This window comes from Brachyhypopomus gauderio, chromosome 14 (assembly GCF_052324685.1).
Source record: "Brachyhypopomus gauderio isolate BG-103 chromosome 14, BGAUD_0.2, whole genome shotgun sequence".
Taxonomy (NCBI): domain Eukaryota; kingdom Metazoa; phylum Chordata; class Actinopteri; order Gymnotiformes; family Hypopomidae; genus Brachyhypopomus; species Brachyhypopomus gauderio.
In genome coordinates, this window is record NC_135224.1 from 16,237,591 (window position 1) to 16,253,540 (window position 15,950).

The 15,950-nt window shown below is 38.9% G+C and overlaps 2 protein-coding genes across 7 annotated transcripts; one reads left to right on the top strand and one right to left on the bottom strand.

Annotated features, from left to right (window-relative positions):
• Positions 1-1,909: 1,909 nt before the first annotated feature.
• On the top strand, positions 1,910-6,475 carry LOC143475338 (uncharacterized). Of its 3 annotated transcripts, XM_076973172.1 has the most exons (8): positions 1,910-3,678; positions 4,328-4,416; positions 4,513-4,998; positions 5,078-5,123; positions 5,231-5,319; positions 5,424-5,534; positions 5,663-5,942; positions 6,051-6,475. In XM_076973172.1, exons 1-8 carry the CDS (start codon positions 3,496-3,498, stop codon positions 6,279-6,281), a joined length of 1,515 nt encoding a protein of 504 aa, XP_076829287.1. In that variant the 5' UTR covers positions 1,910-3,495; the 3' UTR covers positions 6,282-6,475. The 3 variants fall into 3 exon arrangements, with proteins under 3 accessions (XP_076829287.1, XP_076829286.1, XP_076829288.1); XM_076973171.1 differs by having other exon boundaries at positions 4,328-4,998; XM_076973173.1 differs by lacking the exons at positions 5,078-5,123; positions 5,231-5,319 and having other exon boundaries at positions 1,911-3,678; positions 4,328-4,998.
• Positions 6,476-6,597: 122 nt separating this feature from the next.
• Positions 6,598-13,154, bottom strand: LOC143475336 (uncharacterized). 4 transcript variants are annotated; one of them, XM_076973168.1, is made up of 15 exons: positions 11,204-13,154; positions 10,561-10,748; positions 10,460-10,487; positions 10,280-10,378; positions 9,866-9,941; positions 9,472-9,755; positions 9,313-9,369; positions 9,133-9,209; positions 8,905-8,958; positions 8,602-8,807; positions 8,413-8,515; positions 8,153-8,315; positions 7,649-7,752; positions 7,293-7,437; positions 6,795-6,982 (listed from the first exon to the last, which is right to left on the bottom strand). In XM_076973168.1, exons 1-15 carry the CDS (start codon positions 11,384-11,386, stop codon positions 6,845-6,847), a joined length of 1,905 nt encoding a protein of 634 aa, XP_076829283.1. In that variant the 5' UTR covers positions 11,387-13,154; the 3' UTR covers positions 6,795-6,844. The 4 variants fall into 4 exon arrangements, with proteins under 4 accessions (XP_076829284.1, XP_076829283.1, XP_076829282.1 ...); XM_076973169.1 differs by lacking the exon at positions 6,795-6,982 and adding an exon at positions 6,598-6,779 and having other exon boundaries at positions 10,280-10,487; positions 11,204-13,153; XM_076973167.1 differs by having other exon boundaries at positions 10,280-10,487; positions 11,204-13,152.
• Positions 13,155-15,950: the final 2,796 nt, after the last annotated feature.

Consider the following 15,950-nt stretch of genomic DNA (forward strand, 5'->3'; position numbering starts at 1 on the left):
TAATTCAGGTTCGGGTCGAAATTCAGGTTCGGGTTGTAATTCAGGTTCAGGTCGAAATTCAGGTTCGGGTCGCAATTCAGGTTCGGGTCAAAATTCAGGTTCGGGTCGTAATTCAGGTTCGGGTCGAAATTCAGGTTCGGGTTGTAATTCAGGTTCAGGTCGAAATTCAGGTTCGGGTTGAAATTCAGGTTCAGGTTGAAATGCGGTTCATCCGGGATACGTAGGATGAGCAAACAAACTCAGAGCTAATCGAACTGCATCTGGCCAATCACAAAACATATCAGAGGTCATTAAGAGGCGCGTCTTTCTGCTAAATTTCCTGTAAGAGTGCGGTCCCTGTTTGGCGTGTAAGTAGCATGTAAGCAGCACGAAAGTGACCACTGTGCCACCCAGAAATGGCACCTTGTGGCAGCTGCCACATAATCGTGGCACTTAGTGTGACCAGTGCTGCGTGACTGTGGTCTCCGTTGTCCAGAAACGCCGCCTGCCTCTGCTGACAGACATCTAAAGACTCTTGGGTGACTCTGCGTATCTGCCACTCGCTTAAAATCATCCCGACGAGCTCCGAATCGCCATTTGTTGAAATGAAGATGGTTCATAACTTTTGTTTAAAAATTATGTTGAGTGAAATACTAGCCGACATCCAGCTAGACAGCTCTATATTACTAGTTCAGAATACTGTTTAGCGATAACGTCGAATTAAGATTATAGGAGGGTACGTGAATCTACAGTGGTAGACCGTTAACGACAGCACTAAATTTTAAGGGTTTATTATTATAGATGTATGGTTATCAGTGAATGTTCCTACACGCCATCAGCGTCATTTAAACCTCTGCGAGCGAATGGCATCGCATTTAGTATTTGTGCAATTTGTAGTATATTTCGCTTTGTATTGGTTTATATTGTTAGTCTAGATTACGTCTGTTACGACCCCACGATGTCATGGGTCTAGGTTTGGGGTGTGGGGTAGTAGCATGTGCGTAGTGGACAAGATGAAATTAAAGAAGAACGCGAAAACCAGACGGATACGTAACGCTTTACTGCAGAGTGGTAATGGGTAGAAGAGCCTTTTCTACGCAGCAAAACACTGAACAGACACGTACGTACAAAAATACACGATTGACCATAAACCAACCAAGGAAAGGAGCAGTAGACGGCACCAAAGAAAATAAACAAACAAAATATACTAGTTAACAAAGCAAGACTCACACCTTACTAACATAAATAAAGAAAATATATCTACGACGATAATCTCAAACAAATATACATACACGGTGCCCGCCTCTATACTGGTGTTTCTTATAAAATATCCCTGCATGGGTGTCTATATAATTGTGCACATGCTACTACGTTCTTACTCCATGGTGGCGATTTTCACAACGCTATTCATGACAAAAGCTATCGCACAAACCCTCACCTCTCACATGAGAATCATGAGCTACAGTTTCTCAAAAGTCACACACAACCGTAAAGGCAATAAATGCTCGCGTCGCCTCCCGGCAACTTCCAGCAACTCCGTCATGCAGATTATGAAGCCGAATATCCTCCCCCTCATCCAAATCACGATCTTCGATTGGCCGACAGAATCCACCCGTACCGAGGCAATCCACCTGTTAAACCAAAATTAACCGAAAGAGAAAACAACCTCCCCAAAATCCACAGTTCATGTAACACCGCAGCATCAGCCATCAACCACCGAGCGGCTACTGCCACTCATTGTCTACCACTAATCTAAATTCGACATTATCGTTAAAGAGTATGTGTTCTGTATGAGAGCATGTGGTGTGTGCATGGGCAGTGGCGTGCACAGACATTTTGGGGGGCAAGTGCTGGGGGGAAGGGGGGGGGGGGGCACTTTTTAGCGCACGTGGAACAATTCATTATAAAAAAATTACAAGCGCATGTTGAATGAAATGTGACTTTTATTAGTAACATTCTCTAAACGTGAGTTTTCAATGGAAAAAGTCACACCGCCAACTGATAAAATCCATATCCAATATTAACTATAGTCATTGTCCTTCAGTTAACTTCTGTTTACCCTCCACTGTCTGCAGGCATTGTTGCATATATTTTGCAATTAGTAAATCAATATAGGCTTACAATTAAGACAGTAAAAAGACCAAAAAGTACGAGAATGAGTTATAGGCTACTGACTGTTGTCATTACACGAATGCAGATGGACATTTTTCACAGGTAATGGGGAACTTCCCGTTTCTTCTTTCACAAACGAATGTGTTAATTTATGTTACGTATACAACAGAAAACGTTCAGCTTAACACAACTCTACCTTAATTATTTGTATGTGGTCGTCCTCACGTTATCTATCACTGATTTGGGCTAGTGCGACTAGTTTATCAGGTGACCATCGGCTAAAAATGCTTAGTAGTTTGGTGCTGTATGAGACATTTTACTGCACAACAAAATGATTTCACGTTGGGCTTAGAGGACAAACGGTACGATTTGACTTGATGTGTATGTGACCTGGCTGGTGGGGACGGGAGAAGAAGTCTATCTGTGAGCGTGTGTGCTGTGCTGAAGACGCTTCCTTCCACTCGCTGAACTGAACTGCTGCTGCAGCGCATCTGGTGTTAAAGGAAGAGAGAGGTCGGGTGTGTGCGAGGTGGTGGCGCATTTCAGGGCATTGTTTTTAATCGCTCAGGTTTTCAAAAGATCATTTCAAACCGACCTCAGTAAAATGATAATAATAAAAAACGAAGTTTCAAAAGGGCACTTTCGTTGATAAAGGGCAGAGTTGGGGTCTAATTGTGCACGCCACTGTGCATGGGTAAGTTTGAGTGTTTTCGTGTTTATCTGTACTCGTTCTCTGGTATGTTCGCTTTAGTCATCCGTGTAGCGGACCACTTGGATTAATCACACAAACAATGCTCGGAGCCTCTACTGGTGTATCTTTATTCTCTCCTCCTTTCGCCACCGACATTTGACACCGTGAAAACTACAAAATGTGGCAAAAAATAAAAAATAAACACAAATGCCCTAGCACCATACCTCACAGATAATGTGTAGAACAGGGTCCAAACTTTAAATGCGTCACTCCTAGCAAACTTGCACATGAACTCAACTTTATGTTATGAGCCGCAGCTCTTACTGAAAACAAAACAACAATCACATCTCCCTTCGTTTCAAATTAAATAAATCACTCTTTTGGATTAATACAATTTTTCTTCCTACCTCCTTCTGCTTCCAATGGCGCTAAGTTTGAACTTTGTTTTACATTTGACATACAACAACACAAAAAAAACGAAGCCAACTATATGGAGTAAGAGCACTGTCAAAAAAAACGTGCGCATACTCAGCAAAACACGTACGTAAATACATTTGTTGTACACAAAAATCTGTATTTATATATTCACGTACAGAATAAGCCATGCATAAAAACATTATGTCGTAACACTGTGTGTGTTTTGTGAGAATACAACTACAAAATCTACAACTTATGCATACGACTAGAATTTTTACGGGTACGACCTCTTAGTTATGATTACGAATCCAAAGGTGAGAAACGACTGTCAAAAATACGTCATTTGGGGCACAGCCGAAATGCATCGAGTACAAGAGCAATCGATTCGTCACAATGCGCATGCGTCCTCAGCCGCGTCCAGCTTTCAACTGTTGGCGGGTAGAAAGATGGCTGATGCAAGCAGCGGGAGCTCAAATCAGGTACAGCTTAAATTCTTTCCTCGTCTAAGCTAAATTGTTTTACAATTATTTGTTTCAAATAGTTTACGCTTTTGTTAGGTCTTCGTGGTTTAATATACTATGTGTCTCTCACAATCTTTAAGGGACAATGCTGTTATATGGCGCGGGCTAACCGCAATGGTGCCCTTTGAGATTCTCCTAGATGCGATCTTTTAGTAGTAATGGGCTTCACGAATCAGCGTTTTACTGCTTCACTTCTTCCTTTTTGCTTTTCCCACCGCTACGACAATGTTGCTTTCTTATTCGTGTATGGCTTTAACGTTATGCTAGCTTCAAGATTATGGTTCACTCAAGCTAGGTTTAAACTTGACGCGTCGCAACTGGCCCGAGGGTCCGCGCGTCAAAAATGATGCAATCGGCGTTTTATCACTTTTTACTTTCAAAACATAAGTTTTAGACTACCACTTGTTCTGCACACTTTTTTTTACTCTGCGAACATCCAACTCAATAAGGGTGTGTTAATTAGCTAAGCTATAATGTATGTTAAAGACAAAAGTTAAAACGTGTAGGGCAGGGTTACTCCAGGACCAGTATTGGAATACACTTGGCTGCCTAACTGCTGTGAAATATTAACATTACATTCATAAAATATATTGTTTCACTTTCATAGGAGTCTATGGTTACACACTTACTGGAACGTCTTCAATCTAGAATAAGTGGGATCCTGGATCGACCAAATTTGGATTTGGACTATTTCCTGTACGTTGTTAATCAAGAAGTATTCATTTTGACATCAGCTGCTACTGTCTTTAATGTGCCAAGTGAAATTGAGGAGAATCTTCTATCTCTTCAAAGGAAGATAAACGGAGCTCTTTCACAAGAAGCACCCCAACTTTTCATTAAGGATGCAAGTAATGGACGAGGCAGACCAAAACTGATCTTTTCTGAAGAACTGTTAACCAGACTCATTGACATGCCTTTACCCGTGTCTTGTATTGCAAACCTGCTAGGAGTTAGTCAGTCAACCATCTTTCGTCGAATGCGTGAACATGGACTGTCTACAAAGTCCACGTATAGCAGTCTCTCTGACCATGACTTGGATAATGCTGTGATGTCTATCAAGAGACAATTACCAACTGCAGGATACAGGATGGTAAAGGGTTCCTTGCAAGCAGAAGGGCACAGAGTTCAGTGGGATCGCATCAAGGAGTCCATGCACAGAGTAGATGCTGCTGGAGTTTTGGAGAGGATGACAAAGCTAGGGTGCATTGTCAGGAGAACGTATTTTGTACAGCATCCGCTATCCTTAGTCCACGTGGACACAAACAATAAACTTATACGGTAATCATTAGTTTATAATACTATCAAAATGTTACTTCTCCTTAAAAGGACAAGCTATGATGTGCTTTTTGCTTTCAAGGTACAACATTGTCATATTTGGAGGGATCGATGGATACTCTAGAAAGGTGTGTCGAATTAAACTGAGTCAGACTCAGTTTGATTAGTTCGATTTTCATGCTACGTGAAAAGTAAATGATTGCTTACTGAGACATTTTGTGTACTTTACATGTAGATCATGTACCTGGAACCAGCAGATAATAACTGCTCAAGCACTGCACTTTTTTTTCTAAAAGCAGTTCAAAACTATGGCTGGCCATCAAGGTGTGTAATCGTGGTAGAAGATTCTTGATTTTCTGCTTAAGCAAACTTGCTCAGTATTTAAACGCTGAACTGCTACTTTATGCTTTTTTCCCTACATTTTCTAGAGTGAGAGGTGATGAAGGTGTGGAAAATGTTGGAATTGCAGAAACCATGTTCACTGTAAAAGGCACAGGAAGAGGAAGCTTCATTGCAGGGAAGAGTGTGCATAATCAAAGGTTACCAATTAACTATCCAAAGTATTGTAATAGTAAGATTATTATAAAACCATTTCAAAAGCATATTCAAGAGCAAGCTATCAGTTACTTGGCTAACACAGCTGTTCCTCTTTCCCTTCTCTGTTTAGAATCGAGCGCCTTTGGCGAGATGTTTGGCTCAGTGTAACTCAGCTGTACTACGAAGTTCTTCATGGGCTTGAAGAAGATGGCTTGCTGGACTTGTCAGATTCTCTCCATATGTTCTGTGTGCATTATGTGTTTCTTGCACGCCTAGAACATGATCTCCACATTTTTACTGAAGGCTGGGATAATCATCCCTTACAATCTGAAGGTGGACTTAGCCCAAACCAGCTGTGGGTTCTGGGACACATGCAGAATTCTTCTGGTGACTCTGAAGAGAATTTGCAGGTTTGTATTAAATCACTTACCCTAGGGTAGTTATGACGTAACTCTGCCTCTTATGCTGTATATTTTAATTAACAATTTTATGCAAGGTAGCATTTTCTTTTTATTTAGTTTCAGAATCTGGAGCTGTTTGGAACAGACTGGGAGTCCTTCGATTCTGCAAATGAAGAACCTTTTGGCGTTCAGGTGCCACGAATTGAGAGCCCACTGCCTCCAGCTGTGATGGAAACAATTAAATCTATCATCAATCCTCTTGCAACATCAGAATCCTATGGTAGAGACATTTACATATCAATGGTTCAATATGCTGAACACCTTTGGAGAACAGGAAGCAATAACTGAGACCTAACAGGCAAATAACAGCCGTTTTGTAAACATTTATTTAAAATGAACTGCAGACTTGTACATTACCTTGGCTGACAGCTGTCATGACATGCTACATGTTATAAAAAAAAAACTGGCAGTGAAACATTATATAAATACATAAATGTTAATATTGATGTAAGATATCATATGTGAATAAAAAGAACAAGGAAGGAAGTGTTGAATTTCATTTCTTGCTTCCTTACATCCTATCAAAAGACTCCCCACAAGATATGGCCAAGTACATAATGTTTTTGAAGTCATCAGATGTTTTCAAGTGAGCAGAGGGAAAAGTGATTGTGCGACTGCATGCGCTTACTGTTGGAAAACAAACAGTATGACTGCCGTCACAGTCATGATAGAACTTTACAGTTATGCTGAAGTCCTGCTTTTCACTTGGCAAAAGAGGTTTGTGTCCCTGGCCCGTCATCCACTGCATGATTTTGCCAACGGACATTTCTCCATGTTCACCTTGTTCTTACATAAAGGATTGAAAACATGTTAGGGTGAATAGAGATTTGTTTTTGTTTTTTTAACAAAAGCTAAAACATACATTGATCCTCAATTTCTTGGAAGAAATCCTGGAACAAGTTCATAATGTTAATTTCCTTGCTGTATTTCAGGGATCCCTTCTCGCTGAAGTCAGGGTGGCACTTCTCCAGAATAAAAGCTGCATCTACCTAAAATCAATTATTTTGATGTCCCCTTAGTTTTGAACTAGAGGTAACAAAACACTAGAAGTCACTAAAACTGACCACAATGTTCCTGTAAAAACATGCAAATAATAATAAAAACCCACCTCTCAAACTGCATGAATAGTGGATGAAATTCACAAAGAAGCCTGGTCTTGATTTAGGTGACTAGGCTTTTAGTGTCTGTTAGTATAGTGCTGCAGCTTTAGTTCTAACCTGGACATCAGCAATGCCTAGAGCTGGAAACCATTCCTTTAATGCTAATTAAATAGAAATGCCATAGTAAAGGATTAGTTACCTTGTCATCATCTCCTGGTACAAACAGTGGTAGACAAAGTTCTGGGTACAAGTTCATTATCTTAAGAAGATCATAAAGCAGCAGTCCTTTCCTAAGCTGATCAAGCACCGGAACGACTCTCATGGTTGAGTGGAGTATAACGGCCCTTCAAAAACAGTAGAAATACACGTATTTTTTTTTAAAACAGCAAAAAAATTTTATAAAACCTGACATCCCTGAATTAACTGAGTGAGTGAGTGTTGGAGCAGGGAAAATATAGTGGTTTTGAAACTGTAACTGCACATAAGTAGTCCATGTGTTTTGTGTTAAAAGTAGTAACCATTTCAGCAGTCAACAAAGAAACACCTAATAAATACCTGATTATGTGATCTTTCTTTTCTACAGACACCCTTCCAGTGTATCCACAGTTTAGAATTTCATCAGTATGTTCACCGAGCTCATCATCAGTTGCACTGCTAATCTGAAAACACAATATTGAATTGAATTATTTAAATTTCCACTTCTTAAGAAGACTGTCCAAAATAAGGTTGTCCAAAAATGTGGATCTGGTCCCCTAAATCAGCAATGTCAATATATACAGTGGAAAGACATGATTACAATATTATGAGGAAAACATTTGTTAGAGAAATGAGTACACTGGATTAGATGACGGTAACATCCACAATATCAGAATAGTGTACTAGTGTTTCAATGTTACATTTGAGAAATTATTGTGCACGGTCACGGATCACAGTACAAGAGCAGAAATTACCCAAACAGACTTGTATTTACCTTGGTATGTAATTACCTTTACTTGTAGACTAATAAGTGCATAATCATAGTTACTTTTCAGTACCCGCCTGATTTCATAATTTTTTTACCGTCTCAATAAGAAGCGACAGTTCCCGATCAGTGACATCAGTAGCTGACACCTGAATGCTGTCAGAATCACCAGAACAGGGATATCTGAAGCACCATTCGCGCATAAAGGCTGGTGGAGGTCCCCCTTGCGCCAAGCTAGCTGCCATGATTTCTCCAGCACTCCTAATAAGATAAAATCAAATAGTATAATGTATTTAAATATATTTTAGGTTATTTCCTCAATACATATAAAATAACCAGAACTACTGATTAGACTCACCTGAAGTAGTTTTGATCCAAACTGTTCAGACAGTAAAGAGGATTTTTTCCTTTTTTGTCTGCACTACAGACAAAGAGCTTTCTCTCAATCTCTGCAAGCATTTCTAGAAAACAGCAAAATTATAAATTATAAAACTGTGATTTCACAAATTGTCTACTTTAAAATGTGTACTTTTAACACCTACTAAACCTGTTAGGAACTCTTTGCTTAAGGCACCAGTGTCAATGCCTGCTTCCCCAAAGAAGGTAACCCTTAGTCTACATTTAGGAGATGTTTTCTTCTGACGTTGCCACTGCTGCATGCCACGGGTGAAGAGGTCAGTTCGAGATACACAGATGGAAAATGTGTTGGTTTCCTCCACCTGGCCACTAATCCAATTAAGTATGTCGTCAGAACTGGAAAAAAAAAATGGAAGAAAGTTATACTGACAGCAGAGAGATAACTAAATGAATAATGGACAACATACTTCTGAAAAGATACTTGTGGTTTTACCTCTGGAAGCAATCTATAGGGTGATCCGACATGCTAACCCCATGTTCTGCAGTTCTACAGACAAAAATACAACTCCCCTTAATGAATAAGAGTGTTAACAAAATATATTTATAAAGTTTAGTAGCATTTTATGATGCAAGCTCCTTTTGATATGAGGAAATTAAAATTAACTCATATACATATATAGACCGCAGTCATGAAATCAAGGTAATGGTGACATTTTTTTACCGTAATCCACAGTCAGATGCATGTACTTCAATGACATCAACATTAAATACTTTTTTGCACATCGGACACTCAGCAGTCTGGCAAAATAATTGTAACAAAACAACAACAAAAGAAACAATATTATAATTTATTTTTGTAGTTTTAAAACACTTATCAGGACATTTGTACAAAACGTCTTACCATCTCTCTCTGGATGTCCAGGTCATTTGAGACTGAATCTTCTTCTGTACAGTTTTCCTGCAGATGAAACGTTAACAGCCAATTGATTTAATATTTTGTACATGTTAAATCATGGGATCGAAAAATAACCCAAAAAGATTTAACTAAGCTTCAACATACATTGTCAGATGAAATACACAAATCAACCTGCTCCTTCTGGCATTCCTGGATATGGATTGGAAGAGCCTGAAGAGGAAACATTTTTCTACATGATGTACACTGGGCTTTGGGCATTTGTTCAAATTCCTTTGCTTCTGGTGGCAATGCAGTACTGTCAATTTCTTCTTGTAAAGGAGCAATGTACATGATACATTTGCCATTCCCACTAATTGCTTTTAACTGTTGCCCACTGTATCCATCTGAGTCAGGAGGAACGACAAGCAATTTGCGTTGTCCCCCTCCACCTAAAATGGAAAAAAATATCTTAATTATTGATAAACATTCAATAAAAAAATATGAGATCTACAAAACAGCCACATTTGAATTCGGCATTAATTATAGGGAGCCCACTTACCTGTAGACTTGTGCAATAACCAGCCACCAGAGATATTTGTAAGCTTTGGATATGCTTTCACAAGCAAATCTGTCAACTTGAGTGACACAGAAGAGTTTACACAATTTAGAAATTTGAACAAATATTAACATATGGTTTAACAGACATGCAATGCAGTTATCAATTACATACATCACATATTCCCAATTCAACAGCCTGACTGCATCTCATTAAAGGTTTGCTCAGCATAGTGTTATGATCGTCTTAACTGGTGGTGTGTTCAATGTGATGCTCAATACTGGAGCAGTCTTGCAGAGCATATAGTCTAACAAAAATGTGGTTAATAAATGTGTATGAAATATACCACGTTATATTTTACATTACATTTATTTCATTTTGACAGCAAACTGGGGAAAGTAGCAAATACTATCATACCTCTGAATGAGTGATGTTTTCATCTATAGTTAATGATCGTTTCCCAAGTCCAGCCAGCATAAGTCGTAATTCTAGTTCTCCTTTGGGAGTTTTCCCACGCTGTTTGTCAAGTAGGAAAAAGTTGACCAAAAAGCTTTTCTTTTGACGTGTATATGGTGCAAAACGTCTTTTCCCCCTGACCTCTTTGCGGAAAAATCCAGGAAAAGACCTAAAAACATGACTGGGTTAGAGTACTGGAACTGTAAAGTAACACAAAAACAGCCTGCTTGCCTGTCGCATACCTTGCCATTTCTTGTTGTACTGACTGGCTGCGGTGACTGGACTGGGCCTTTTCTGTCTGTGCTCCCTGTCCACAACCTGGATCTGCCCTACCCTGCCTGGCTGGCCTGACATTTCCTGCTGAGCTTAAACTGTTGCTCAGTATTGTAACAAGATTTTGAGCAGTGCTGATGATGTCTGCTAAAGGGACCTGACAAACAAACATTTTCATACCAAGAACAGATGAATGAAGTCTTCTCCAATAGCATGTGCGGAGCCACCGCGATTAGATCATTTTTGACGCGCGTTGCGACGCGTCAAGTTTAAACCTAGCTTGAGTGAACCATAATCTTGAAGCTAGCATAACGTTAAAGCCATACACGAATAAGAAAGCAACATTGTCGTAGCGGTGGGAAAAGCAAAAAGGAAGAAGTGAAGCAGTAAAACGCTGATTCGTGAAGCCCATTACTACTAAAAGATCGCATCTAGGAGAATCTCAAAGGGCACCATTGCGGTTAGCCCGCGCCATATAACAGCATTGTCCCTTAAAGATTGTGAGAGACACATAGTATATTAAACCACGAAGACCTAACAAAAGCGTAAACTATTTGAAACAAATAATTGTAAAACAATTTAGCTTAGACGAGGAAAGAATTTAAGCTGTACCTGATTTGAGCTCCCGCTGCTTGCATCAGCCATCTTTCTACCCGCCAACAGTTGAAAGCTGGACGCGGCTGAGGACGCATGCGCATTGTGACGAATCGATTGCTCTTGTACTCGATGCATTTCGGCTGTGCCCCAAATGACGTATTTTTGACAGTCGTTTCTCACCTTTGGATTCGTAATCATAACTAAGAGGTCGTACCCGTAAAAATTCTAGTCGTATGCATAAGTTGTAGATTTTGTAGTTGTATTCTCACAAAACACACACAGTGTTACGACATAATGTTTTTATGCATGGCTTATTCTGTACGTGAATATATAAATACAGATTTTTGTGTACAACAAATGTATTTACGTACGTGTTTTGCTGAGTATGCGCACGTTTTTTTTGACAGTGCTCTTACTTCATACAACTACAGTAAAATATCTTCCACAAGTGTCAACAAGGAATATAACAAGTAATTCGTTTGTTCTTGTGTTTTTTCAAACTCTGGAGCAACGTACATCGAACGCGCACAGAAGAACTCGCGCTGAAGAGCTCGCGCTGAAAGTCTCGTGCCGAAAGTTTAGTTCAGCGATAACAGGAGGTAGCAGAATAATCAAATATTCAATAATAAACAAATAAATAAATATAAGGCTGTCATTTACAATCCGTGTTGTGTCGCTGTAGTGGTTTGTGGTGTCGTCTAGTTTAGTCATGCTTCATCATGATCGTGCTGTCCGTGTGTCTTCTATTATATTAACGTAGTTAATTTAATGTTAAATGTGAAACCCCTTATATAAAATGCTCTTCTCATCAAGTGTCCTCCCACTGATAACACTTCACCCCCACGTCACAACATAAAACAGATTTATTACAGATTGTTCATCAGTGAACGTTCATCACGCCATCAGCATCATTTAAACCACTGCGAGCGAGTGGCATCGCATTTGTAGGATTCGTGGAAATGAAGATGGTTTATATTTTTTGTTTGTTAATTTATGTTGGGTGAACGATTCGGAGCTGACCGACAGCTCCAAACTACGAGTTCAGGATGCTGTTTAACGATTATGTCGGGAGCCGCTCGGCTGACAATCTAGACTAACAATATAAACCAATACAAAGCGAAATATACTACAAATTGCACAAATACTAAATGCGATGCCATTCGCTCGCAGAGGTTTAAATGACGCTGATGGCGTGTAGGAACATTCACTGATAACCATACATCTATAATAATAAACCCTTAAAATTTAGTGCTGTCGTTAACGGTCTACCACTGTAGATTCACGTACCCTCCTATAATCTTAATTCGACGTTATCGCTAAACAGTATTCTGAACTAGTAATATAGAGCTGTCTAGCTGGATGTCGGCTAGTATTTCACTCAACATAATTTTTAAACAAAAGTTATGAACCATCTTCATTTCAACAAATGGCGATTCGGAGCTCGTCGGGATGATTTTAAGCGAGTGGCCGATACGCAGAGTCACCCAAGAGTCTTTAGATGTCTGTCAGCAGAGGCAGGCGGCGTTTCTGGACAACGGAGACCACAGTCACGCAGCACTGGTCACACTAAGTGCCACGATTATGTGGCAGCTGCCACAAGGTGCCATTTCTGGGTGGCACAGTGGTCACTTTCGTGCTGCTTACATGCTACTTACACGCCAAACAGGGACCGCACTCTTACAGGAAATTTAGCAGAAAGACGCGCCTCTTAATGACCTCTGATATGTTTTGTGATTGGCCAGATGCAGTTCGATTAGCTCTGAGTTTGTTTGCTCATCCTACGTATCCCGGATGAACCGCATTTCAACCTGAACCTGAATTTCAACCCGAACCTGAATTTCGACCTGAACCTGAATTACAACCCGAACCTGAATTTCGACCCGAACCTGAATTACGACCCGAACCTGAATTTTGACCCGAACCTGAATTGCGACCCGAACCTGAATTGCGACCCGAACCTGAATTTCGACCTGAACCTGAATTTTAATTCGAATTTTTGCATACCTGCGAGGATTTTACAGACTGTTTTTTCAAGTAATAATGATTTCAGGTTCAGGTTCTGGTGACACTATAATAGCTCCATAGTTTTGTTCCAGATGTAATGCAGCAAGGCTCACAACTGGATTATTACTTTATGTGCTCAATCAAATGCCGTTTGCCATGTCATGAATTATTTATTAAAAAAATTATTTTGTGACACAAGAATGTGCATTTTGAATTTCTAATCTGAAGATATTAAGAATTTCAAATAATATCTTAAAATATCAAAATTGTTTTGCTTATTTTTCATCTATAGGATTTCTTTGATGGTGTACTGTCAAATGAATTTTAATAAATGTTATATTCTAAAATACAACTAAATACAACTAATGTCAGATGGCACATTTTATTGCTTGTTTGTTAATGAAAAAAATTTAATTCTGTGGAATAAAAAGGACACCGTGGTCACAAAATGCAATCTGAGAATATCTAAAGCAAGTCTCCAACTTGCCTTGAACGTGTCATGAGTTGGTTATGACCTCTCTGAGGCCATAAGAAAAACTCTGTCATCTTTTCCAAGGTACAGTTTGTACATACTGTTGTCTAATGACATTTATCAAACATAAACAGATGAATATGATGCTCACTTTTATCAGGTGCAAAGTTGTAAAACAGGTCTGGAAGTAGCACACAAGTATAAGACACAGACAGTGTGAGATGCCCTGCCCAGCTAGATTAGTGAGACACAATAGGTGCAGAAAGAGACAGAGGGACAGAAAATCAAATTAACGTAATGATATTTGCTCACACTGAACTTGGAGATGAGAGAAGTTTATTTCGAAGTCATAAACATTGACAGCAGCTTTCACACCATGAGTCAGGCCACTTGTGTAATCTATGGGTCCTACGAAACTTGATTAGTGAGCATATAGAAATGTCCAACTCTGCCTGTTTTAAAAAACAAAAATCATTTGTTTATAATGGAACAAAAATTTATGATCATGCTCAAAATGGTCCTCTCATCTAGTGCCTTTACAATGCAAATTCACCACATTTCTGGCCACAAAATAAAAGTATTTGTTTCACACTGTGCAAAAAATATGTATTGGTGCAGACATGGTTTTATTTATTTATTTATTTGAGGTCTGATTGTTGTTCAGCTGCAACTGTTTGACACTACATGCGATTTTCTGGTTTGGCATCAGTTACTGGATAATAGAGAATTAGTTTGCTGATAAATATTCATAATTTTGGCAAATGAAATGTTTCATACACCCACCAATGGGTTTTTATTTAAGGATTTTATTTAAGTTTCTTTGAGACCATTTACATACAGTTATAAAATAATTTGATTGCACAATAGACAGTCCAAGTGACAGTATAATGAATTTTTTAACGTTTCACTCTCTCTCTTTAAGTGTTCTATTAACCTTTAATTACATTGATGTTTGTTATCTATACTGTAACAAACTTTTTGTTATCTATACTGTAACAAACTTTTCTGTTAACTTCATAGTGACTATCAACAGACTGTTTTTCACTGTACAATAGGTTGTGAAGCAGGTTCTGAAGTCTACTACAGTGGTTTCAAGTTGTTCGCCACCCCCCAGTGGGCCACAATGGTTCTGCTATGGTGCTGTTGGCCAGAAGTTTCTTTTTTCTGTTTTGCAAATAAAAAATCCTTCCAATATATATATATTTCGACAAACGTATTTTCCAAAAAAAAAATTATATATCTAGAAAAATAATAATGTGACAGATGTTATGTAAATTTTCAAAAAAATACTCAGCCAGGAAAAAATTAGCCAGGAACATTTCTGTCCTATTGTATGAGTTTTACCCATCATGATTTAAATCAAGGTTTTTCCCAACAAAAGACCCTGAGGCTGGACTCATAGCAGGGTGCGGGTATAGAAGTGAAGCAGCAACTGTATCTCTGACCAAGAAATAAACATAAACCAAAATGATGAAAATTTTGCAGTGGGTGACGTGGGCCATGTAAGTGAAGTATATGACCAAAATAATATTTTCGAGTACGCCAAACATACCCAGATGATGTACTACTTCAACCAAATATTCAAAGTGATGCATTCTGTTATACACCAGCTCCAGAAAATCATTCACAAGGAACTTCAGTTTGTGTGACCTCATAGTATGGTTTGCATTTATTGAATTTGTCGCAGTATGCAGAATACAGTATATACTGAATGCAGTATGCGGTACACAGTATGTAGTAGGCTCTTTTAAACACTGTCATACAGATAAATGTACGAGATACAAAACAGCTGGTCTGTGGTAATACAGATCTACAAAAAGTAGAAAATGCCTCGCTTGTACTACTAAACAGTCGTTACACTGACACCTAGTGGCCTTTATATATTTCATGCTAAATCTAAACTTGACCCCCCTCCATGTGTGGGACTTGCTCTATGGAGTAAAAACTTCTTCATTTGAGGACTACAAAGCAATGTGATTCTTCATCTCGCGTGACACTTCAAAGAAAAAGTGTAATAAATAAATAAATAAATAAATGAAGTAATTACTTTCACAAATTTATTGGCTATTAAGTAGGCTACAGCTTGCTGTTGGTAGTGAAAATAACCTATTGCTCATTTACGTATACAGATCAGAATATGTTGTGGATTGTTACTGTAAACTAATAGCGCTTGTAGAAATCTTTCATTAAAGCACTTTACACTATAACAGTAAGGTCGTGCTGTTATACCGAATGAACGGCTGTGGTTATCGGCGCCTGGATTTTATGCCGTAATGCCTATCCTTG